Raw genomic sequence first — 24,105 nt, 5'->3', positions numbered from 1 at the left:
GGACCACTATTAGAACAGTAATTTATTTTGGGAGAACTTTGAAAATGAAATTACATCAAACCTGCATTTGTTGACCACTTTATTAAACTGTTTGATACCTTTAATGTAAAATGTTCTGTATTAATAGCTCTTGAATCACTTTTGAGAATTTCAGCCTGCCTGGGAAGCAAGGGGGTTTCTGAATTCTCTATCCCATCCGGATATATTTGATATGTAATTCTTAAATATCAGGCTTTCTTACTTGAAATGAAAGGTCATGACTTTTGTTTTCTTTTTTTCCCCTAATTCTGCATAAAGGATTTGGCCATGTGATTCCCATTTCAGCTGAAGGAATGTTTCCGTTGCGCTGCAGAGCCCTGAGCTGTTAGCCACGAACAGGCAGTTCTCTTCCTCCAGCCGAGTCTTCACGTGCGCTCCCTTCCTGATCTCCGCTGAAGAGCAGTGGATGCTACAGCCACTGTTTCTGGTACCAGAGCTAGACTTGCTAGCTTGAAAACTGAGATTTTAAAAATTATTTATTTTTATAAGTAATATTTTTATACATATATATATGTATATATAACTGATAAATGTGAAAGACAACAACGTTCCTCTTAACATATAGAGTGGAGAGGATTTTATAATGTAGGTGTTTCTTTTTTCTAAACAATGTCAGTGAATACAGAGAGGTTAAAAAAAACACTTGCTGTTTTGGAAAATCAGATGAAACAAAAGTAGCTTACTCTTCCTGTTTGCTTGCCTTCTCTCTAAATATGAGTATTTTCAATAGGGTATTAAAGCTTAGAAAATGTGACGCTGTTTATTTCATAGATGGCTTTCACTCTGAAAAACATTAGGTATGTAAAATTACCCAATATAGTTAGCTTAAAAACTTTTATGTTTCTAAAATTAATGCCATTGGTAGCAAAATTAAACTGGTCTAGGAACCAGTTTGTGTGTAAAATTCAGACGTAGTTAGAGGTATCTCCCTTCAGGAGTGCAGCGTGTAAGATAAATTGCTTAAGCGACAGCAGGATCAGGGAATTAGTCTGTTTGTTGTGGTCTGTGGAAAGATGCTTGGAGTTGCACTGATGTCAGTCCAGTGGAGCTTCCTGGTAGCGCTGAAATGTAGCCAGGTTTCAAATACAATTTTATAGGAATTCTGTGCGTCTGTAGCGGTCATTTTCATGTACGTATAAAAAGTCAAGTAATGCAGAGGGTGTTTCACTGCTGCTTCTCACATCCTTAAGTGTGATACAAGATGCAAGCTGAGCTGTGTGTGCATACTAGTCATCAATTTCTTCTTCAGTTTTCCCCTAAGCTAGTATAAATACTAGTGGGTTATGTTTGCTCAGAAATCCTAACGCTCACAAAAATGTATTTGGTTATTCCATTTTTTTCTGTGTATTTCAACAGAATACAGTAAGTACAATGAAAGTCAGATCACTACTGAAAATCCCTAGTGTCCTGAATAATAATAATTTAAAAAGCCCTTCTTTCCTTTCCCACCATAACCCCTTAAACTGCTTTATTTATACATCTGCTAAACGTTCACATATGTCTGAGCACAGTAACAATACCTATTTTTCCAAAGTGGCTTACACTTTGGAACAAAAACAAGGAAGGACTAAATGTCACCAAATACAAAATGTTATGCTATTTGTGTTTGAGGGGAATTATGAAAACCCATATTTGCCTATGTGACTGCATCTTACTGCTATAAGAACTTTATCTGTAATTCTTTTGATCTTCAACTTTTCAGCGTCTTGTGCTGTTCTGTAACTAGCATCGGTAGGCACAATGCTGAGGTTCATGTGCGTTAATTAACTCCTGGTACGAAAATTACGATGGGCACTGTTTGAAATCAACATGAAAGTAACTGTAGGCAAATGCTTAAATTGCTAACTCAAATCAAAGTCTGTTACACTTTTACATTCAATTCCTGTTCTCGGATATGATGCTGAAAGGCAGATTTTCACCCCCAGAAAGAGGATACTGAAATACATTCTGTGTTGCTTTTACAGCAAGCATTGCCACACAACCTATTTGTCTACTTTATTTGCTGTGGAGTGGATAGAAGTCCTGAAAAGATGAGAGCACAACCAGATGAGGAGAGCAAACTTCTAAATGTGTTCTGGGTGTTCTTGCAGACATGAGATGAAATCCTGGATCGATCTACCCTCGTAGCAGATCTTGTAGATGGTTGTAAATAATGGAAACCTAAAAGAAGCACGTAAAAATAGTTTTTCAAGTTTACATAAACGTCCATTTTGTTTATAGTGGGGGGAAAAATAGTTCTTTTTTGTTGTTTGCATTGACTGAAAGACTGTAAATTGTAGATGGAAAAAAAAACAAAGCAGTAGGAATGAAGTTAGGACAATGAAGAAGAGCTTAAGGGCAATCTGGGGGGGAGGGGCGTGGAGAGGGTGACAACAGAAAATCTGTTTTGGAGACAAAATTGTTATCTAGTGTTTTCATTCACTGAAAAAATCTCGAGGTGGATATCACCCTTTCCCTTCTGTGTGCAAAATGCATGCATTATTTGCATTCATAACTGATATCTAAAAGGCTAAAAAGGACTTGAAACAATGGAAATGTCTTAATGATTTTCCTTTTCCTGGCTTGAAGGTGTTTTTTTTTTTAAAAAAAAAAAAAAAGCACACTTGTAAGCTGTCATACCATTATTATGTGGTATAAATGATACCACTGAATGACGTGGAGCTGAGTCTGTAATTGGCAGTAATTACAGGGATACTCATTAGATTAAGTTTTGACATAGGTGTACATCCTGTCAAAATAAGCTTTTTTTTTCTTTTTATCTTCTGCTTTATTTATTAATATTCTAACATTTTTTAAAGTATTTGTTTAGCAGTGTTTGACCTCTGTATATTACTAACATAGATCAGGCTACAAGATGGAAGGAAAGTTTAATCTTTCCTTTGTATAACTTGAGACAAAGGCTTCAAATTATGAATAATCTTATTACCTCTCTCCCCAAACAATTAGTTTATTTCAGCTTCTTTTGTGGAACCAGAGCAGTGAATATATAATATGTGCTGACATCAATTTGTATACAGTTTTTTTGATTGTAAGCATACTCCTGAATTTTATACTGAGATGATCTAGTTCGTATTTGCACTGAGAGCAGTATTGCTGCAAGCTGCAGTGCTGACATACTGAGAATGAGAAACCCTTTGATCATGTTCCTAAACTTACTCTGTAAGCGTGCATCAATCTTGTTCAGGGTGGACCAGTGATATCTAGGTAGCTCCCTTGGACTTTTTTGGTGTCTTATGTCTGTGGCTTGTTTCTTTTAACACTGTTCTGCCTTCATCCCATTCTACTGATCACAGTAATGAGGAGTCTTGCTAAGTTTAATGGTGGCCCAGGATGTAGCAACCAGTTGTTGTGGAAATGATGGGGTAGTTAACCTCAATGGGACTCGTGTTTATGAATCACTCGTAATTCTTGGTGATGCCTGTTGAGTCAGGTGTTTCCCTTGTTTGTCTTTTTAAATCGAAACACTTACTTATCGAGCAGACTTTTCTGTTTCAGAATCTTGTAGACTTCAGCCGAAGTCTGAGGACCTTGTAGTTTTTGTCCGTTCAGCATCTCATTCTCCAATTGCTCTATGGACTAAAAGAGAGGAGACTTATTACTTGCATCAGAGGAAATCCTGCTGCAATACCAGCAGTTACTGAGAAGGTAAAAAGCTAATGATGCCTTTGTATCGTTACACAGGATTTTTCTTTTTTTTTTCTTTTTTTTTTTTAGTTTAAAACACAGGAATTCATTTTTTTTTAGTTTAAAATATTTAAAAATCCTCCTTACTTTTCCTGTGCGTGCAAAGGCTTCCGCTACTTTTCTGTTGCGTCCTCCGTAGCAGGTAGTGATTAGGTCAGCAACTCCACAGCTTTCCAGAAAAGTGGCTATTGATACTGGTCCCCTGCAGAACATCTTGGCAAAGGCCACCATTTCCATGAGGCCTAAACGTATAACTGCTGCCTTTGTGTTATCACCATAACTCAGTCCATCGCAGAACCCAGCTCCTACTGCTACAATGTTCTAAAAACAGTTTAGAGCATAGAGAACGAAAGGAAATCGTCAGATAAGACATGCAATTCATCATTGTACATCAAACTTTAAGAAAATTCCACCAATCTGTCTGCACTTGGTTCACTGGCATAAGGTTCAATTCGCAGAGGCTATGAGTTTGTTATGAAGAAGGTAGATGTCTCATTACAGTTGAAGAAAAATTGCTAGACTATAAAAGACTTTATAAAGTATCCACTTTACAAAGTTATTCCAGTGGGCAAAAGGCAAAGCAGCTTGTTTAATATTGTAACATTGCAATCATGTAGCAATTAATGTTTTGTTTTTCTGCTAGTTCCAACTTGGAGCTTGCTGACCTTTCTGTTTTAACTGTTTAAACCATTCTCAGTGAGGACATGCCTCTATCTTTTTTCTGTTGGCCTGTAGCTTAAACAGTTATTGGTTCCACATACTGATGCTGTAATAGGTCAAACCTTGTTTTTGCCTGCAAGAGTGGTCAGTAGAATTGACGTTTTCTACAGATCTAAACAACTGTCTTCAGATCCTAAACATCCTCGTGTTGCCCTGCATACGTCCCTCCTCATCCCTCAGCTTGCAGTCCCTTGAAGAAGCATAGCTCATTTCATTTGAGTTATAGGTTGGTAGTACTGCCATTGAAATATTTACTCCCAGACATGCATGTGCCCCAGTGCAGGTTTGTTTTGTTTGTTTGTTTTAGCAAAAGGAATGATTTCAGGAAGAACAAACGTTTTCCACAAAACAAAACCAACTTCTCGCCTCTCTATGCCCTCCACTACTCCCAGTTCCAGTCTGTAGATGAAAGCAAAGTCTTTGGTTATTTCTATGTAAATAATCTGTTCATATCTGGGTTAAACGGGACCCATTCTTTACTAGCTTGTAATCCCTCCTCCAAAGAAAGGTGAATCATTAAAGTATAAATGGCTGAATTTATGCAAACTACAAAGATTGTAGCCTGGAGACACTTTTGACACATTTAAGAAAAGCAACCCCTAAATCTTAAAGTGCCCCTGCCATGGAAACTTGATGATTTTGGTATTTCTTTTGACCTAGTCTGGGATCTGTATGTGGACGTGGCTAAACACTGTACAGGTGTGCTTCCAACACTGAATGGTGCTTCTGACGCAAACTTGCTAGTGGGTTGCTACTTGAACCGTGAAAATAAGTTATTAGCTGGAATTACTGTACATAGTAAAAGACTTTGTTCCATGCATGTACGACATAAGAAAATATAGGGGACTAAATTATGCTGTCAGAAGCAGGGGTGACCAATAAGTTAAAATATGGCTATTTTGAAATGTTTTGCCAGCAATTGTATTTTTTTTTTTTCCAGATTGGAAAGCTGGCCTGTGAACTACGTGTCTTGTCCGTGCTCACTCAATCCTACAATGGTAGGACTAACATTAGACCAGATGGCTTACAGAAGACTCAGGTAAGGGTAGAATTTAGCCCTAATAAAAACAAAATAGTTTGAAATTACTGACTTTTAAGGCTCCACAGATCTCCACTGTATCAACGTCAGGCACCACGGTAATCCTGAAATTGGGGGTCTGCATTAATTCTTTAAAGATCTGCCCTTGGTTTTCATTTTTGCACCCTGCAGGAAGGAAAGATGAAAGTTAGAGCATTTGTAAAGTTTAAGTGACATTAGTATGCACAACTAACTGAAACCCGAAGTAAGGTCCCAGGGACCACTTATGTTTTGTGGTGCCAGTAACTGGAAATAACACTGCTGCTGGAAGCCAGGGTGAATATATACAAGTCCTAGTACATGGACTGAGTATTGCTTACTAATATTTTGAAGAGCTTAAAAGTAGACAGCCCCTAGCGCAGATGTCTGCCTGAGGGAGCTTGTATAACCACAAACCTTGCAAGTGATTAAACTGAGGCGGACCTAATTAAAAATGAGACTCCTCAGGGTTTTTGCTGCAACCAGTGTTCAACTCGCCCTGCCCTGCCCTGGAGCCACAGGGGCTACTGCGACTCGCACTTTGAGCATGAGCTGGTCACCACAATCGTTGCACCACCCTACTGCAGGTTTAACAGGATAATATTTACAGACTGCTCTGTACAGCACCCCAGTATAATTGTTCCTTTGAAAATGTAAAAAGCTGTAATTGCTAAGTACTGTCGTGGGGTGAAAATGATTAATGCCAAATTAATTCCCAGTTACAAGGAGATCCACTGATAATGAAGTTGAACGTTTGCTCTGCTGGAGCAATTTTGTTACCAATTCTACCAGGGTCATGTATCATGTCATCACAGCGCTAGCCCTAGGTAGTGAGAGGAAGGGTAGAAAGCCCTGACTGATGAAGTGGTTAAGGTTGACTTTATCCAGAGAGCCCTTGGCCAACAGGCAAAGATTTTTGAATGGAGTTTCGCTTGCTTGTATGCAAGGCAGTCTAGTTTCTTTCAGAGAAAGCTCAGCAGCGAGGCTCTGTAGCTTTTTCCAGTTGTTGCTCCTGGAGGGGTTCTGGGGTAACACCACTGTGATGGCTCTGGGGTTTCTGCCCCACCTCATGAGAAACTTTGTGTTTGTTTCTCATCTTTTAAAAATAACTAATGGTAGGGTTTTCTTTGAGGTGACTGTTTCTGGGCTATGTTGCTTTCCAAATGCAGAAATGCTTTGAGGCCCCACAAGCCAAGGGGCAAGCATGCCTCTTTCCAAAGTCATCATCATGGCATGGGTTAAAACTGGGCCAGCAGAAACTGAACCATCCCCAAGAAAATGAATATTGCTCAACTCCCCTAACCATGTCTAGTCCTATCTGTGTCTAGTTTCTCTGCCAGCAGCAAATGGTGTGTTTTTCCCTATAACCTCTGGACGGCAATGGAGCAGTATTGCAATAACAACCTTTATCTTTGCTGGCTATTGAAGAATGTAACTTTAATATCTGCCGACTTCAAAAAGCAAGTCAAAAATCAAGTGGATTTTAAAAGCTGCTGGCCGAACTTTCCAAGTCAGGTCAGACCCAGTTCCGGGAGCATCTGAGGCTGTGCCTTGGCAAGCAGCCCGAATGAGAGGGAAGAACAGAATGTTACTGCTGCTTTTTGAAACAAGGAAATTTGAAGATGGAGAAATACACCTCAGGGGGTGTGAGCACATAGGAGCTTCTGATTATGCATTTCTAGCTAAACTACATAGTGTATCACTGCCTAGTTACTCAGCGTTGGGCTGTGCAGACAGGTGGCTTTTGATAACTCCTAAAGGAATAGGAGTAAGCTGCAATTTTTTAATGGATGAAATTAGTGAACGGTTCTCAGTACTGAAACCTGCTCTGTTTTGCAATCTGACCCTGCCAGCACCAAACTCCCTGGAAGTTGTGCTGCCTCCCTGAATGAGTCCAGCATGCAGTGTGGTCCCTTGGCTACCTCTAGGCCCTATTGTGTTTCCCAGCCCCAGGTGAAGCCAAACTGAAGATAGCGGCTATAATTTGCCCTTTGCAATACTTACCAATGGTGGTTTCACAGAACTTTTCATCAGCCACTTCTTTGGCTATGTTGGCCCCCATAAGCACGCTAATTTCTATTTTCAGTTTCTCTCGAATGTGGTCAGATATGAGCTTCAAGCCTTCAGGACCCTCATCAATCCCCTGAATAAAAGACGATAGTCAAAGTTATTAGAACAGGAAAATAACAGCAGCAAAGGACTGATAAAGCAGAAGGTGTCCTATTGCCTGCAGGTCTCCCTGGTTTTAATTGGAAGAATTCAGGTCTTGTATTCACTAGCGTTAGCCATTAGTACAAATGTTCTGCAAACTCAAAGTTCAGGGAGAAGGTGCAGTTGAGTTAACCCTGCCACAGGCCTCACACCCAACACTACTGCCCTGAGGGTTTTTTTTAAGCTGCATTTTTCCTTTGTGTTAAGCACCAGTGGTACAGAACCATACTTTTAAATTAAGCTTACAAGCAGTGGCTTTTTAGCAAGATCTTAAGTATTAATCTGAGTTCTTCATTGGTGTTAAAAGGTATACTGAACTGTCACTTTTTTTTGGAGCTTAAGAAAGAAGTAAATTTCCATGAATTTCTTTCCTTTCCCCTCCCCCCCTCTGCATACTGCTGCATGCAAGATAATTTCTGTGGGGGGGAAAAAAAAAAAAGAGGAGCCAATATTCCAATCTGAAAACTTGAATTAAATTTATTTCATTCCTATTTTAAATAGGATGCTTCCTGTAACACAATCAACAGAAGAAGCAGTAGACTATATTGCTACACTTTGCCTCCAGCTTTTAGTTTGAGATTCTCTTAAAATATTAATTCCTTTTAAGGTTATGATAACCTGACATCTCTAACCTTCAAAAACAGATTGCTCATTTCATTACAAATTGAAATTGCTTCAGTTCTGCAAAACTGTTGATGATACGGTGCAGTTTTATTGTTGCCATGAACAGCTTTGCATGTACTCAGGCTGGTTGCTCAGACCCAGTGCTCTGCCCAGGTAAGAGTTAACTGAGGCTGTAGTTGGAATATTTTTTTCTGGCAGCTGCGCCAGTTTATGCAGCCCTCTCTCTGTGCATTTTCACCCCTGTGCTGGTCCAAGTGGGAACTGATCCAGGCTAAAGATGGGTGACAAGAATGGTTACTCTTAACCCAGTGGGGTTGCCCAATCCTCTCCCCTCCAGTCACATGAATGGCAGAAGGACTGTTGGAGGCTTGGAGGCTTTAACTCTTGCAGATAAAAATGCTCATACTCACACAGAGCATGCAGTGAGGGCTGGAGTTCCTATCCTTAAACTGAACATATTTATTTACCCTACACATTGATTCTTGTGGAGAAGACAACTTACCTTAATCAGTGAAATCCCAAATGTTCCAGGTTTTATCTGGTCTGCAATCTGTTCACAGACCCGTCCGATGAATTGATGAGGTAGAACAAATACTAAGATGTCTGCCCCCTTTGCTGCTTCAGCCACGTCTGGTACCGCCACCTGGGACAAGTGGAACAATGGAAATGAGCCCCTCACACCAGGCAACAACTCTCACACCTTGCAGGATTACACCATTCCTGCGACATCCTTAATAACCAGCAAGCTGTAGCTTCCTCTCAATGCTAGTGTGACTCAGAACAATTAAAGCCAGGTTACAAAGGAAACGGCAGGTGAATTTAAGTTTGCTATTAAAATCAGATAAAATATTGCCCTTAGTCTCAGCCTTAGAGCAAGTGTGATTCCTTACAGAAGAATCAGTGCTGCTACCAGCAAGGCTGCTTCTAAAGGCAAATAGCAAAGCAAGGCCAGGACCGCGCCCATAGCACTGTACAGACAGCCTTTCTGTCTCTCCAAAATGTAGAAAAACAATACGAGGAAAAATATTTTTTTTCCTCGGAGCTGAAGATGTGAGGGGCCCTCCCTCCAGGCTTACTGCAACCAGCTGATTTCTGCTGGTAAAGTCTCAGAGGCTTTGTTATAGGTAGGATGAGGCTGCTCTCAAGTGAGGAAAACAAGCTTGTTGATCTGTTACAGGACTGTGAAAATAACAACGGCAATTCAGTTTGAACCCAGGAGAGCTGCATGCCAAGTTCAAGCCATGGGAGTGCAAAACTGCAATCCCAGCACTAAATGTGGTTCTAAATATAACCACTCTCCAAGCAAGGAGACCCACCACGTGCGGCATCTGAACTTCCTTTTACAACTACGGCTATTCTAGAAATGCAGTGCTACTTTCTTTAATTCACAGAGCGCTGTCGTTTGGCAAAGTCTTGAACAGCCCAAAAGCCTCACTTTGCTTGCTTCAGTAGCTCTAAATGATCTAAGCTGATTAAATAGTGAGGTATAATTTGGTATTTCAAATGTAAATGAAAATTAAATACCCTATATTTTGATGGAACTTGCAGCATTATTATTTAGTAACGTGTTGCTATCCTGACATCACCCAAAAACCGATAGCTCACTGTTCATCTCCTTGTTAGCCATGCTGTTGATTCCCTTTTTTAGAAGAAGGGAGAGCAGTAGCCTCCCCTCTTTATCCAGAGGATGCTGTGGGTTTAAAAATCTCTCTGCTCTGTGTATACACAGCCCTGGAAATAGCAAACAGAGAGATGCTGATTTATGCTGGGGAGGAGGATGGCATATTATGTATCAGTATTTGACACAGTTGGCTGTTTGAAATTGCATGACAAGAGATGAGCTGAAGTCCCAGAAGTAAGTTATATTTAATACTTAAAATACTGGAGTGAGTTAGGTGGCAAACTACAACAAGGCGGTGAATTACTTCCTAGTTTAAAGATTGCCAGTTGTTGCCTTCCTTGTCAAAAATTAAAATAAATAAAATCAGTGATTTTTTTCCAACTTACCACATTTTTAGGTATCTTGTATCCAGGAAGATACTTAACATTTTCATGTTCCTGGTTGATTATTTCTGAGAGTTTTCTTCCATTGATCATCTCTTCAAATACCCACATCTTGACAGTAGGATCAAATCTGTTGGACATCTGGACATTTTGGCCAACGATTCTTGCTATGGCTGAACCCCTTTTTAAAAAGAAAGAAAGAAAGAACTGATAGGACACAAACTTTCCTTGCCAATTGGAAACACAAGTTACTTTCAACATAATAACTCATAAAAGGCCTGTGCTACAAAGCTTCATCTGCCTACTAAATTTATCAGAAAGCTTTATCCACTACCCTCCATCAAAAACAAACATCAACAAAAAAAAGCCTTGGCTTAATATCACAAAAAGTAGAACCAGATAAAACATTACAGTTATAAGGAATCTGAAGTCATACGAAAGATTACAGAGTGGAAGTGTGATACGCCCTCAACAGCACTAAAAATATACTCTGAGGCTAATTGAATATCTCTTGATCCTGAGATTTTCTTTTTCTGAAAACCAACTCCAAAATAATCCAGGCAGTGAAGTACTCCTGAATGATCTCGCTGTGCCAGTCTTTGTGCATGTCATCTAAAACAAATGGATGCCAATTTCCTACCAATAACCAAACGGTTGCAGTAAGGATTTTATGTAGTATATAAAAACTAAGAAATTATCTTTAGGAAAAAAAAATCAACCTGGTGGTTTCTCTTTGGATGTGGTTCTAATTATCAGTGTAACAAGATCCAGAATATCTGAAGATATTTGAACCATCCCGTTTACTCTTGGTCATGCTGAGCATTTTTTATCTCAGTTTAGGCAATAACTTTATTATACCATCCAGCACTGCAGCCTTGTGAACTTTCACTTATTCTCTTAACAAGAGGAAAATTAAAAATCTGGAAAAAATACTGAGAATATCGCTTGATGCCCTTTAAATTATTTTGGGGGTAGAAAAGCGTGATTTTTATTTTCTCTCTTCTTTCTTTTTGCTTTAATACTACCTTAAAGTACTGGCTGTTTTGCTAACATAACTGAAAGAGGGGTTCCAGTTATGACGTTCTTGTTCTCTGACTCACTTGTGATATACCTGCAATTAGGAGCGTGAACAGGATTTAGTTGTTTTCTGTAACTGATAAAAGTCTTAAGTGCATCCAAGACGAAGTCCAGTGAGGTCTGTGCTGTGAATGGTTCAAAGGGAAGCCATGTTGTAACTGGCTTTCCTTGGCTCAACTCGATTTTTGATGCAACAGGTTTGCACAAGGCTAATTGCTCAATAGATAATTAAAGAATAAGGGTTTCATCTTAATCTTTAACTACAAAGAAATCCTACTGAGATCAATTTTCACTTTCCCAGCGTTGACTGCTTGCTATATCCTGAGCTGTTGTAATGCTTTCTTTCAAATTGAAAAAGGCAAAAAAAAAGGGGGGGGGGGGGAATAATTTGTTCTGGTCCTTTTTAAGTGTAAAATATGTAAGTATCTCCAGGGTAAACCTTTATTATTATTTTTTGAAAGGTATACAATTGCATCATATGTTTGTATTATCTGTAAAATTTCTTATGTTCTGGTTCTCTTCCCCTGTTCTCCAACAGTGAGCACAATCAAGGCCTGAGCTGAGGAAGAATTATGGCTTGCTATCATAAATATAATAAGAAAAGTTTTTTTACACATAAACGCTAAGACTTGAGATCTAAATACATTTTCCAGATTGTGCTGTAGTCTTCTTTTGTGAGAGGTGAGTTTTACCTGCTTATTATCTACAAAATGGTAACAACTTTCCCTGCTTACACCCAGCATCACCTATCCATTTTTCTTTCTTTCCTTAGACTAGAACTTCTTGAAAGCAGAGACTTTTTTTTTGCTATTTATTTACAGGGCACTTAGGAGAGTAAAAAGCGGCTTCAGTCTCAGTGGAGCCCCAACATTCTCTTTCACTCTGAAAAGCTGAAGACAAACCTAAAAAGACTGCAATGTAGAAATGTTTAGAAGGTGTATAGAATGTGAATCAAGGTGACTTTTTGGGGGTGGTGGTTTATAGCTTGTGACTGTACCAAATCTTTGTGGTCTTCTGTTGAAAGATGCAGGTTCCAGCTCTAACTTCTGAAATCCTGACTGGGACTTGCAACTTTCAGTAGGTAAAGCTTGTCTTCCTGCAGAGCTGTCATTACCAATGCGCTTGGATGTTTCTGTCCAAGCATCCTCCCATTGACAAGATACCCATGAAGGTATCTCAGGCATAAAGATAGCTTCATAAATCACCTTGTTTTTTGATCGTTTTCCTTTGGAATCTTGGGGAGACAAGGTGTAATGTTTAAAAGGCGTTCACTGGTCATTAATTGTTTCATTCTCTCTATGAAACAATTAAGCAGTTCAAAAGTTGACATACTGTCTCATTTGGTCCATTTAAAATTTGCAGTCACCGCTAATCAGCCTTGGAAAGAAGAATTGCTTTGTCTGTGAAGCCAGTGCTCAGCAGACTACACAGGCTTGGCAGAGAAGCTCTGCTTATGCAAACAAAACCAAGGACACACATGAAGACTTCGCCATTCTATTTTATTTCTCCGAAACTCTCTTTAGTGAAGATTAATAGATGGCCGAGAACTCCACTTGGATCATTTTTAAACGTAAGTGCAAACTGCCAATCATTCTTCTTCTCCAATTACATTGAATCAGGGTGGAAGTGATTTACATATTACTAAGAAAAAAAGCTCTCTTATGTGGAGGTTTCCTATTGGTACAATGGGATTTTTTTTTTAGGGGGTGAAGGTGTGAAGAGTAATTTAAATAAGACCCATTGTTTTATATATGCAAATATGAAAGTATTTGTGGCATACATTGGAATTGGTGAAAGACAGCTGAAAGCCTCCATGAAACCAGCTAATCCCTGTCAACTGCCCCTTGCATAGGAAATGTACTTATGCCATTCCTAACAGGAGCTGTTCCAAGGAGGCCTTACAGAGCTCAGGTACTGCTGATACTTTCCCTTCCCTCAAAAGCCTCCTAGGGCTTTGCTGTCCTTCTCCTTGGCATTAGAAAGACTGTCCTTACATCTAACCTAAATCTTACCGCAGTTTAAGAATTTCTGTTCTAAGAGGGAGGGATATTGTTTCTCTCCTTTAGATACTTGAAGAGGATCATATCTTTCTTCAGTCTCTCTTAGCCAGCCACCTCTTTTTTTTTTTTTTTTTTTTTTTTAAATTGTAGTATCGCTTAGGTTGGAATGGATCCCAAGAGGTCTCGAAAGTGGGAACAACACTGAATTCAGATCAGTTTGCTCAGGGCTTTGTTCACTTGAGTCTTAAAAACTCCCCAAGGACCAGCTCCTCTCTAGGTAACCTGTCCCACTGCTTTATCATCCTCATAGATTTCCACCCCCCTCTGTATATCCATTTGGAACCTCCCCAGTTCAATTTATGACCATTGACTCATTTTCCTTCCATGCACCTCAGTAAAAAGCCTGGCCATCTGTGCAGGGTAAGGACATATGCCTAGTTCAAGCTGAATCTTCACTGAGGAGAGTCCAAATGAATCTAATTAGATTAGAAGAGCTTTTCGGTTCTGAAGAGTCAGGCAGTGAAATAAACCCGTATTTTTAAAACCAGATAACTGAACCGTGATTAACAAACGCAAAGCCTCCTGTACCTGGCTGACAACTACAAGATGCAATGTGGCACTTGCTTTACTTAACCACATCAGTCATGAGTTTCCTGACAGTGTTGACTTAGTAAGCCAGTGTGACCTGCTGAACTTCTGCAGCTGACATTAGCTATTGCAAAATGTTGTGTCACATGTTGGCCACGTTTCTGAGCTGCAGGAAAGCCTCACGTGCAGTTATCTGAGCTGTCGCACAAATATTCGGGAGGAATATAAGGAGACAATGTTTGCCAAAGAAAAACATATTTCTGTGTTGTGCTAAGATTACCTGTACTGCCATAGAGGCTATGAATAGATGTAATTTAAACACTAGAGAACAACATTTATCTACTTCACAAAGATTTTACAGTCTGTCCATATGGTAGGAAGTAAGAGATGAACCCAGGCAGACAGGTAGTACAAGTAAGCAGATAGTACTAAGCGATCTGCTGGGCTGGAGTCTCGGTATCTCCAGGGCATAGTTCTTTTCAGTTTTGTAGATACACATTGTGAAAAAAAGAAGAAAAAAAAAAAAGAAAAAAGAAACAACTAACTGGCTTTTGAGAATGTTGTATGGAAAGGGAACAGCTTGGGAAAAGGCAGGAGATGCTTGCTTGAGGATGAGAGCAAGAGAGTAACTGAGTCTTTAATTGTTGGCGGATCAAAGGTAAAAGCTGACTCCCAGATGTTCAGCTGTGGCTCTTGAGGGGCTTGGAAGCAATAACGAGCAGCTTGTGCAGGCTGTGTTTAAGGCGAGGAAGAGGAGCGTGGCAAGGGAGGGAAGCAGGCGCTGGAATGACTCGGGAACAGCGGCAGTCAGGGGAGCAGGGTGCAGGAGCGATGGGTCCATTAGGGCCAAGGAAAGGGATGCTGCAGTGAGCCAGCTGTGTGATGGTGGCTTCCCAGGAAGGCCTGGCTGTAGGGTTGTTTGTGAAAGACCATATGTTAGAGACGTGCACGGGGAACCCATGCTTTGGAAGCATGTCACACGTGCGGGGACTCAAAAAGCTGTGGGCTGGTTTTGCAAGGCAGGAGGGTGCAGAGCCGCACCGTAACTACGCTGTGTTCTCAGCAGCTCGCAACCAACCACTCCCTCACCTATTGACTTTTTTGGTATTTGCTTCCACATAGCTGTCAGGTATTTAAAAAATCTTAAAGAACTTGCCCTCCTTGTAGAAAAACAATCAAAGAACTACCCAGAGGCTGGGTTTGCCAATCACAAGCACATGCATATACATGTTGTTCGGTTTGGTTGGGCTTAGGTTATATAAACTGTAAGATGCGAAGTCCATTCAGCCAGGGTTACTGACTTCACTGAAGTCTGCCAGAGCCAAGGAGCTTCTGCAAGCAGTGCTTTTGTCCAGGCTAGAAAGAACCGAGCAGTAGCAGGTATATTCTTATAAAGGGGGGCAGGGATAAGCCGGGGACTTGATGCTTTTATAATGCTGCAGAAGGATGCAAAACTACATACTGAAGATGACAGAAGTGAAGGGTAGGTTTAAGTCACGGTTTTTAATGAAACCCGTGTCCTGGTTCTTTCAAAGGAGTGCGAGCAGCATCACCGCTCTGCTCCATGCCTGTCTGAGAGGTGCCTGGGCTCTGCCACAAACACAACCACAGAGGCACAGCTCGGGTCCTCTCTGGGCTCTCGCTGTCCTGGTGCCAGGCTGGGCATGCTTGCTACACTTAAATCAAGCTGTGATACACTTAAATCAAGCTGTGATACACTTAAATCAAGCTGTGATACACTTAAATCGAACTGTAGCCTCGTGCTTGTGCAGCTCCCATTGGCTCAGGCAGCTCTTTGTTACTGGCATTTACTGGATGCGAGCATCCCGACCATTCCCGTTTAGCTTACAAAACAAAGAGCCCCCCGGTCCCAAAAGCAAGAGGAGCTTTTGCCCTGGCTCCCAATCTTCTCTTCCCGCAGGGTTATGGCTTTTAACGGAGCGGGGGAGGGCCGAGGTGCAGGCGGGACCCCAGCGGGCAGGGCCGGGTTTCAGGACCATGGAGACCCCCGGGCACCTGTTGCGGAGCCCCCCGGGCACCGAGGGGACACCCTGCCGGGCTCAAGCGGGGAGCAGGGCACGGAAGGAAGGGGAAAAAGGGAAGAAAAAAGGCGATAGATAAAGGGAGGGAGGGAGGAAGGAAGGGAGGGGGGTCCCGCGCTGCGGCACTCACCAGTTCCCCGAGCCCACGATGCAGACGCGGAGCGGCGACATGCTGCTGTGCCCGCGGCTCGGCTCGGCTCGGCACAGCCCGGCACGGCTCGGCACGGCTCGGCAGGGCTGCCAGCACCGCCCCCGGCCCGGCCCCTGCGGGAGAAGACGGGCGTCAGGCAGCTGCCAGGGCCCGGCCCGGCGCTGCGCCCCGCCGGCTCCGGGGGCTGGGCTGCGGCACCCCCGGGTGGGCACCCGGAGAGCCCTGGGCGCCGTGAGGAGCTCACGGGTCCCTCACTGGGTCCCTCACGCCAGGGGCTGGCTCTCAAAGCCCTGGAGCGCCTTCCCAGAGCCAAACCCAGCCGACAGCACGGCTCTCAGGGTGGCCCAGCAAATCCAAGTCCTCAGGACGAAGCAGAGCGTTGTTTTTTTCCCTACATGGTCTAACCATCCATCACTCCCTGCTGATTGTCTCCTCTCTGCCCTCCAAAGCAGCCCTCTCTCCCATTTTCAAGCCCAAGAGCACTCCCACCCTGCCAAGCCTCTGTGCCCTGCGCCCACCGGGCCCGACTTGGCGGCACCTGGCTCCACGACGAGGGGTTTGGAGAGGCAGGCGGGCTGCCAAAGCCTGAGAAGAGCCTGTGGGTGGTTTATGGAGGGAGGCATCGGCTCAGCCCGCCTGCTGCTCTCAGCTGCAGCAGCTCAGCTGCTCGCCTGGTGCATCCTGCTGGTGGGCAGAGTGCCTGGGGGCTCACAGAAAATACCCCAAATTGATGCACTGGGGGTACAACCTCCTGAAGGTGAAGGTAAAGCCCACCCTGGGCACGTGTGGGGCCTGCAGGGGGTTCTGTGAGGTTCTAGGTGCACCTTCCTTCACTCTCCTGCCTGCTCACCACGGTTAGCTCTTTCCCTGGCTGGATAGCTCCTCTGTGCCTCGTGGCTTTCTTCTCCCTTTAGGTTATCCCCTCCCTGTGAAGATCTCATGTGGAGGCGAGGAGGAGCCACCAACCCTCCTGACACTTCTCTGTCATAACCTCTTCAGTCCTAGTGAGTCCTCAAGGCCTGGGGTATGGGCACAATCAGCAGAGTGCTGTCTTCTGGATCTAATCCATGTAACTGAAGGTCACAGAATTATAAAGTGGTTTGGGTTGGAAGGGGCCTTAAAGACCATCTAATTCCACCCCCCTGCCATGGGCAGGGACACCTCCCACCACACCAGGTTGCCCAAAGCCCCATCCAGCCTGGCCTTGGACACCTCCAGGGATGGGGCATCCACAGCTTCTCTGGCAGCCTGTGCCAGGGCCTCACCACCCTCACAATAATATATTCTGGATATCTAATCTAAATCTACCCAACCGTTACTCTGTGTCTTATCACTACTCCCTGATAAAGAGTCACTCCCTGTAAGATGTCCCTGGTCTATGGAGTATTTGAGTACTGCAAACTGTAATGTTTTCATCTAAATTAAGATTTGTAATTACAAAATGCTGCCGTATCAGTTCAGTAGCCTCTCAATCAATTGATTTGTGAGGCCTTCACGTGGGGTTTGCACTGACCAGGGGTGAGATTGACAGCGGGCAAGCAGTTTTAACCAGGGACACAGAACTGCCATGAGAAATGGGGCCTTTCTCAGATTCGAGCCCTGGAGCCATGGAGCACCGGTGGATGTTGATGACTTGTTTCCTCAGGCGAGATGAAGGATCTGTGCTTGCCAACATAGGCACAGTGTTTGTTTTCCACATAAGCCCAGGAGAGCCCTGGAGTGTGAGTCATTAGTACATAGCAGACATAAAAGCTTGGGCCGCTTAGCAGGGAGGACGGAGACAACCCTCCCGAAGGCACCCCCTCCCACGCTCACCTGGTCTGGTTCAGCACCTAACAGGCTGTGCACATGTCAACACTGAGAGTTTACAAAGCCAGAGGGTTTTCATCAGCCGAACAGCTGCTGCAAACAAAAAAGAAAAAAACAGACTTACTGTCAGTGGTGCACTCTTTCCGTGGGGATGACGTGGTCTTTGAACATCCCTAGAGATGTGACTGAGAAATGCCAAACGTGGCAGGCACCAGGCAGGAGGTGGGGAGGGAGGAGATGTGGGGCTGGCTGCTCTGTGGGGAGCGAACCGAGGGCAGGGTAAAGTGCAGAACCCACCGGTGCTTTTCCTCCGTCTCTGCCCACCCCAAACATGTTTACAGGGAGGAATCATATCCCTTCCCAGCACTCGTTCTGCTAAGCTCATGCCCTCTCATCACCTCTTTGCTGTTTCTCTGTTTATTCAGGTGATGCTTCTCTGTACCTGTTCCAGCACGAACCCTGGCTTGCTGAGCACTGGTAGCCTGGATGATGCCCTAAAATCTCAGTGGAATTTCACCCAGTGCCTTGTATGTATTTACTTATTGTTCCTGGAAATACTTGCTTTGCTACATGTAAGACTGCATTTATTATTTTAATAACTACATCGGGCATGTGGCTTTTCCTCTTCTGTTCACAGCTGATGAATTTTAATTTTTACAGAAAGGTTATTAGTCTCTCAGTGCGTGTGCTTGCATTTTATATGGTTACATTTCGTCCCATGTCTGTTCCCAGGGCATAGCAACCATATAGTTCTCCCTGTAAGACTTCTCCATTGAAAACATCTCCCAACTTCGTTATTACCAAACTTCGTTACCCCACTTGTCATTTTTTGCACCAAGCTGACTTAATGCCATTATTCAGTAAGACAGATTCCTCCAGACCCGTAACTTTGCTATCAGCACCATCAGCAGTTTTCACCCCTGTACTAGATTCCTTCAGCATTTTATAGTGTTTATGTTACTCCTCATCTTCTTGAGTTTAACTAATAAGTTTCCCAGTAATACTAAATCAAATGTTTTACCAAAGTCCACACTGATAAGATTTTACCAGTTTTCCTTTGGCCACAAAAGCAATTATCTTATCAAAGACAGATATTGGGTTGGTCTGCACATAACATGCCTATCTTGCACTTTAACCCATTTTCTCCTGCCCTCCATGACTTTTGTTACTCATTTGCCCTGCAGCCCTTGTGCTAAAAAGCCTATAGACTTTGTGCTAAGCAGCCTATAGATTTTGCTGATGGCGATTATTCAGCCTTCAGAACTGAAGGGTGAGGGAGGAGCTTTGAGTTCTGTGGCTGTGTTACACGTGGCAATTTCCATGCCCATGCCCTCGAGCCTGTTGACAGTGCTGCCTCTGCCTTCCAGGGTTGCATTATCTTCTGTATGGAACTGAAGCAGCACATCCCTTTAGCTTCTAGCTATCCAGCTCTCTACCCTGCTGTCATTGCTGGTGATCCTTTCCTTTGCTTTGTAGTGATGTAGCTAAAAACCTTTTCCTCTTGATCTTCCTTTTGATTTGCTTCGATTTTGAGCAGTTCTAAGTTTGTGCCTTTAACTGTTGATGTTTGAAGGATAGGTTTCTCTGTATATCATTCCCTTCTTCTCTCTCTCTTTTTATTTTTATTTTTTGAAACTAGACTTCCTGTATTTTTCTGAGATGTCCAGCTCTGTCTGCACTGCAGTTCGTATCCTAGCTGGGTATATGGAGCTCGAGCTAATACTCTGCCTCTACCCTAACTGCAAGCACCACACCTGCCCCACGCCTTGAATCAGACAGCCTGCTGGCTGGCATTAGCATCAAAATTACAAATATAACACGGGCCTCTTTGTTTTCCAGTGGAAAAATTGTGGGCACAGGTTTTCCCTGAATTATATTTTAAATGGAAGGTTTGCAGAATTTAAAATGTATGTATAAACACTAGATTATTGTACACATAACTGCTATTAATTGTGGGCATTATGTAGTAGCCATTTATACTGAGGCAGCCTGTAGCTCGGTGTAGCTCCTCCAGGGTGTTGGATACAAACAAACACTGCCAGTTCATGTCCTTAAGAACTCACAGTCCAAGTCACTTCCAGCTTCCACATGGATTTCTTGCAGTCTGGCTTTACCAGCTCACGGGATACAGAAAATAAATCAACAGTGAAGTTTTTACTCCGCTCATTTTATTCAGTTGAGTTCTCTGCTGCACCTCCTGGTTAGATTAGATAGCAAGAATGTTTGTTTGTTTGTTTGTTTTTCCACACTTCAATAAGTTCTCCAAAAAGGTACTTAGCAGAAAATTAGACTGAATTTTAGCCGTATAGAAATCTTAAGTCAACTCCAAGCAATTTTCATAATCCAAGCAGAATGGACCAAGAAGCCAGCTGTAAACAGTCCGTATTGTTTAGGGCTTTCTGCAATCCAATGGATGAGGTTTTCAGGAGAAGTAAAATGTTACAGGACTGTAACAGAAGTGAAAAATGCTTCTGCTGCAAGGAAAACCGTACTGGTAACTTATTGTTAGTTGTCTTCAAAACAGACATCAAACCCCAGACAGCAGACCTACAGAGACTTTCCAGAATCCAAATATACCTCCTCTGTAGGCAGCAGAGGCTGCAATCAGAAGGGAGGATGTCATCTGGAAATTATGAAGTGGATGCAGAATTGATTAGAGGAGCATGCAGGTACAAGTAGGACAACTGGTAGCAAGAAGAGCTCAGTACCAGTCTCCCATCTGCAGATCTTATATATAGTGATGGAGCAGTCAGATTACAAAGGACGGTTTTGCGTACCAAAATTACTGAGTGCTTTGGCTTGGTTTCCAAACTGATCTTGTTATCATGATGCACCTGGAAATAGCATTTGACTGAGATAACAAGAAGCAAACCATGATAATGGAGACCTACAGCAGATGGAGAGAGACACAGGTTGCCATAGAAACCATGCAGAAAAAGCGTGTAGGAGTGGAGCAAGGCACAGAAAGAGAAGGGGTTAGAGACTGAAGAACTGAACTCGCTCAGCTTTTCGAGACATTAACAAAAACATATTAGTTTTACAGGGGACTGAGAGCCATGGAGGGCAGGAATCCTAACGGTGAGCTGCAGAAGGCAGCGATGCCATGTTGTGCCATAGGGGAGGGCAGAAAAAGCCTCTGGAAAAAGGCCAGAGGTGAATGAGGTGGCTGAAATGGGTGGGAAGCCCTGGAGCACAGCCACAGCCCTTGCTCCCTTGTGCCTGGTGAGCACGCTGGTGAGAAGGGGATGTGCTTGGCCTCCTCCCTCCCCACACGGAGGCTGTAGGTGTGCAAGAGGTCACCCTGCTTCCAGCAGTGCCTGCTTCCAGAGTCAGAATCAGGGCCCCTCAGTCCTGTCCTCCCTGAGCTCCCAGGGCACAATCCTTTCCTCAGAGGGTGCCCTGCTGGGATTACACAATATTCCAGCCCGGGTTCCCGGCTTCCAGCCAGCCTGAGCCCCAGTTTGCGTTTCCAAGTCTGGGCTGTGCTGCATGATGTAACGCGGGAGGCTGGAGCATGACTCAATGCAAAGTCACACTGCATGGAACTGGAAATGGTGCCAAATGTGACTGTGGGGGATGCAGGCGGCGAGGGAAACTTTGTGGGCAGCCTGAGCTGCTGCCGTCTGTGACTCTGGTCCTTTCAGCTGGACATCTGAGATTCAGTGGAGCTGTGGTACAGCAGAATACGACGCACAGTGACGGATGGAGAAGGGGAAGGAAATTATGAGATGATTGATGGTGACTGAAAAGCCCAAACAAATAAAGGTTTTGACTCATTAAGTCTACAGGAGTGATGAATAGCTATTAAAAGCAAGCACCAGTGATTCTGCACATCAAACAGTTCAGCATTTCACATGCATGCTCACTTACAGCAAAGCCACGGATCCAGTAACACAGCGATATCTGTAAAGCTCCAGAATCGAGACTCTCTCAAAACGTCTCAACAGTATAAAACACTCCAGAGGCTGACGTAAATTGTATTACCTTTACCTAACCTCCCTGGCCGTGGTCAGAAAATTAGAGCTGTGAACCCAGTCTGCTATAGGAGAAAGGCTGGTCTTGGAACTGTGTTCCTTTCCATGGTCTCGCGTCATGTTAGCTACTGCTGTAGTGGGTTTTTTATTCTTTTATTCTTGATAAAAGTAGGTTTTCTTTTCTTTTCTTTCCTTTTTTTTTTTTTTTTTTTTTTTTTTTTTTTTAATGTTCACTATCTAGAAGAGTCTGGAAAAACACAAGATGTTTCTCAGACTATTAACAAACTCAAGTATCAGCTGCCTTGAGCAAGAATCTAACCCTAAGAAGCATTGACTGTACAATTAACGAGATGCGAAGCACTATTAGAAACAGTATCTTTGGGGGCTTTTTCTCAATAGTCTGAAGCTTTTCCAGTTCAGCAATGATTATGAGAAATAGCACTCCTCGAGCAAGAAAGGCAGGCAGTACTCTCCAGGATTTCTGTTATTTCTCTATGTGCCTGTAGGGGATGTAGTTCCCCTAGCAGATAGAAGCAGTGATTGCTTATCTTCAGTGCACCGCCTACCGGCTAAGATACAGGTTTAAAATTATGTTAAGCTTATGTTAAACTATCCAAATATAGTTTTTAGGACAGGATAAAGTCCTAACCAACTAATGAGGGAGTGATAGAAAGCTCTTTTCATTTCTATTTGGAAAATAAATATATATACACACATATATTTAGGAATACAAGTGATGAGAAAATATGTTGGGTTTTAGAGCTTTAGTCTTTGAACATGGATAGATTTTGCTACTCTGAAGAAATGATTCTGATGTGAAGAGAGGTGGAGCACATATAGCCAGACTATAAGCTTTGGAAGAAATCTGCAGGAGCGGTACATGGTTTTCATCAGATCCTGGACAATTTTCTAAGAGTATCAGAATGATAAAGTATGGAAAATATGGCAAATTTTCTTAACATGAATTACGATAAAATACTATTCACTTCAGTTTGTAGCCATCATCAGGCCTACAAAGGCAAATACTGCTAAACACGTATTATCCTTTTCATGCTTTCCTCCCCCAGAGCTGCAACTCTTTCTGAGTTCTTCCAGGAAAGAAACTGGCAGCACCAGAAATCACAGTGATGGGTAAGGGCCAGGCATCCTCGTGACAGGGTGCTCGGCAGTGATTTTGGTCATTTTGAGCCACTACATTACAAGTGCGGAAGGAGACTAAGAGCAGTGAACCTGACCACAGGTTATAACTAGTAACAAACGTAAACTGAAGGTAAAGGACACCTTTAACAGTGCCTTCTTAGCAAAACTGGTTATGCAGTTGTTAAGCATTTTGTCAATGCCACCTTACGATAATCTCTGGTATTGCAAGTGCAGCACTTTTTTTTAAAAGAAAAATGCAAATGCATGGGGTTTGCCATCAGAGTTTACTCTCTGTACTCTCGGGTTAGATCCTGAGAGACTGCAGAAACACACAGTAAAAACATGAACCTGTCTGCTGTGTTGGGGAGGTTGTAGGTGGTGTAATATCCTGCTGCCTGTCTGACAGCAACAGAAGGTCTGGCACAGGTAAAGTATATTTCTGCTGGGACCAGTAGTCATCAAGCAAGGGGAAATAAAAGACACACATGGGACTCTTGCCTGAGTTGCTTTTGCTTCACATTTTCCCAGGAACATTTCAGTGGCGTTGGCATGCATTATGATACAATACAATGGTATTATATTTCCAGTTATGGTTGCAAGTGATCAGCAGGAGAGGAACTAACATGTTTAGAGGGCAAGAGGAATGCAGTTCTGGCCCAAATGTTCTTCAATGGACAATCTGACTCTGTTGATCTGTTCTCTTTTGGTTCCACGGGAGAAACATGCAGCTGAAAAAGCCTTTATTTTCCTGCAGTGATGAGTGTGCTTGTAAAAAGGCAGAAGTGGGGGATTTTATGCCTGTGCAGTGGTAATATATTATGTCTCTGTAAGACATATTATAGCTGTAGGTGCAACAGGCAGTCCTCACTGCCTCACTGTGGTCTGTTAGTCAGATTTTGTGTGCGTGCTTGGCAAGGAGGAACAATATGGGCTAACTTAAAGCTGGCTTGGTATTTATAAATACATTTTAAAGACATGATACTTG

The 24,105-nt window shown here is 42.8% G+C and overlaps 1 protein-coding gene and 1 long non-coding RNA gene across 4 annotated transcripts in view; one reads left to right on the top strand and one right to left on the bottom strand.

The window, feature by feature from the left end:
• Positions 1 to 7: 7 nt before the first annotated feature.
• LOC101798440 (glycerol-3-phosphate dehydrogenase [NAD(+)], cytoplasmic) overlaps positions 8 to 24,105 on the bottom strand; it is a 30,277-nt gene continuing 6,179 nt past the window's right edge. Inside the window, exons 3-11 of one of the 2 annotated variants that reach the window (XM_072040828.1) lie at positions 18,013 to 18,099; positions 16,177 to 16,310; positions 10,343 to 10,520; positions 8,838 to 8,978; positions 7,505 to 7,643; positions 5,535 to 5,647; positions 3,811 to 4,044; positions 3,509 to 3,615; positions 8 to 2,199 (exon numbers count right to left, since the gene is read on the bottom strand). In XM_072040828.1, coding sequence (XP_071896929.1) covers positions 2,103 to 2,199; positions 3,509 to 3,615; positions 3,811 to 4,044; positions 5,535 to 5,647; positions 7,505 to 7,643; positions 8,838 to 8,978; positions 10,343 to 10,520; positions 16,177 to 16,217 — 1,050 coding nt within the window. In that variant the 5' untranslated portion in view covers positions 16,218 to 16,310; positions 18,013 to 18,099 and the 3' untranslated portion in view covers positions 8 to 2,102. The remainder of the gene's footprint in view (positions 2,200 to 3,508; positions 3,616 to 3,810; positions 4,045 to 5,534; positions 5,648 to 7,504; positions 7,644 to 8,837; positions 8,979 to 10,342; positions 10,521 to 16,176; positions 16,311 to 18,012; positions 18,100 to 24,105) is intronic. The other variant, XM_027462335.3, reaches the window with a different exon arrangement.
• On the top strand, positions 3,546 to 22,050 carry LOC106016429 (uncharacterized). Of its 2 annotated transcripts, XR_011810596.1 has the most exons (6): positions 3,546 to 3,684; positions 5,384 to 5,482; positions 11,955 to 12,097; positions 12,779 to 12,986; positions 17,112 to 17,201; positions 18,432 to 22,050. It is a non-coding gene; the product is annotated as an uncharacterized lncRNA (long non-coding RNA). The 2 variants fall into 2 exon arrangements; XR_011810595.1 differs by lacking the exon at positions 17,112 to 17,201.

The sequence above is a fragment of the Anas platyrhynchos genome, chromosome 7, assembly GCF_047663525.1.
Source record: "Anas platyrhynchos isolate ZD024472 breed Pekin duck chromosome 7, IASCAAS_PekinDuck_T2T, whole genome shotgun sequence".
Classification (NCBI taxonomy): domain Eukaryota; kingdom Metazoa; phylum Chordata; class Aves; order Anseriformes; family Anatidae; genus Anas; species Anas platyrhynchos.
This window is presented reverse-complemented; position numbering and strand designations above follow the sequence as displayed.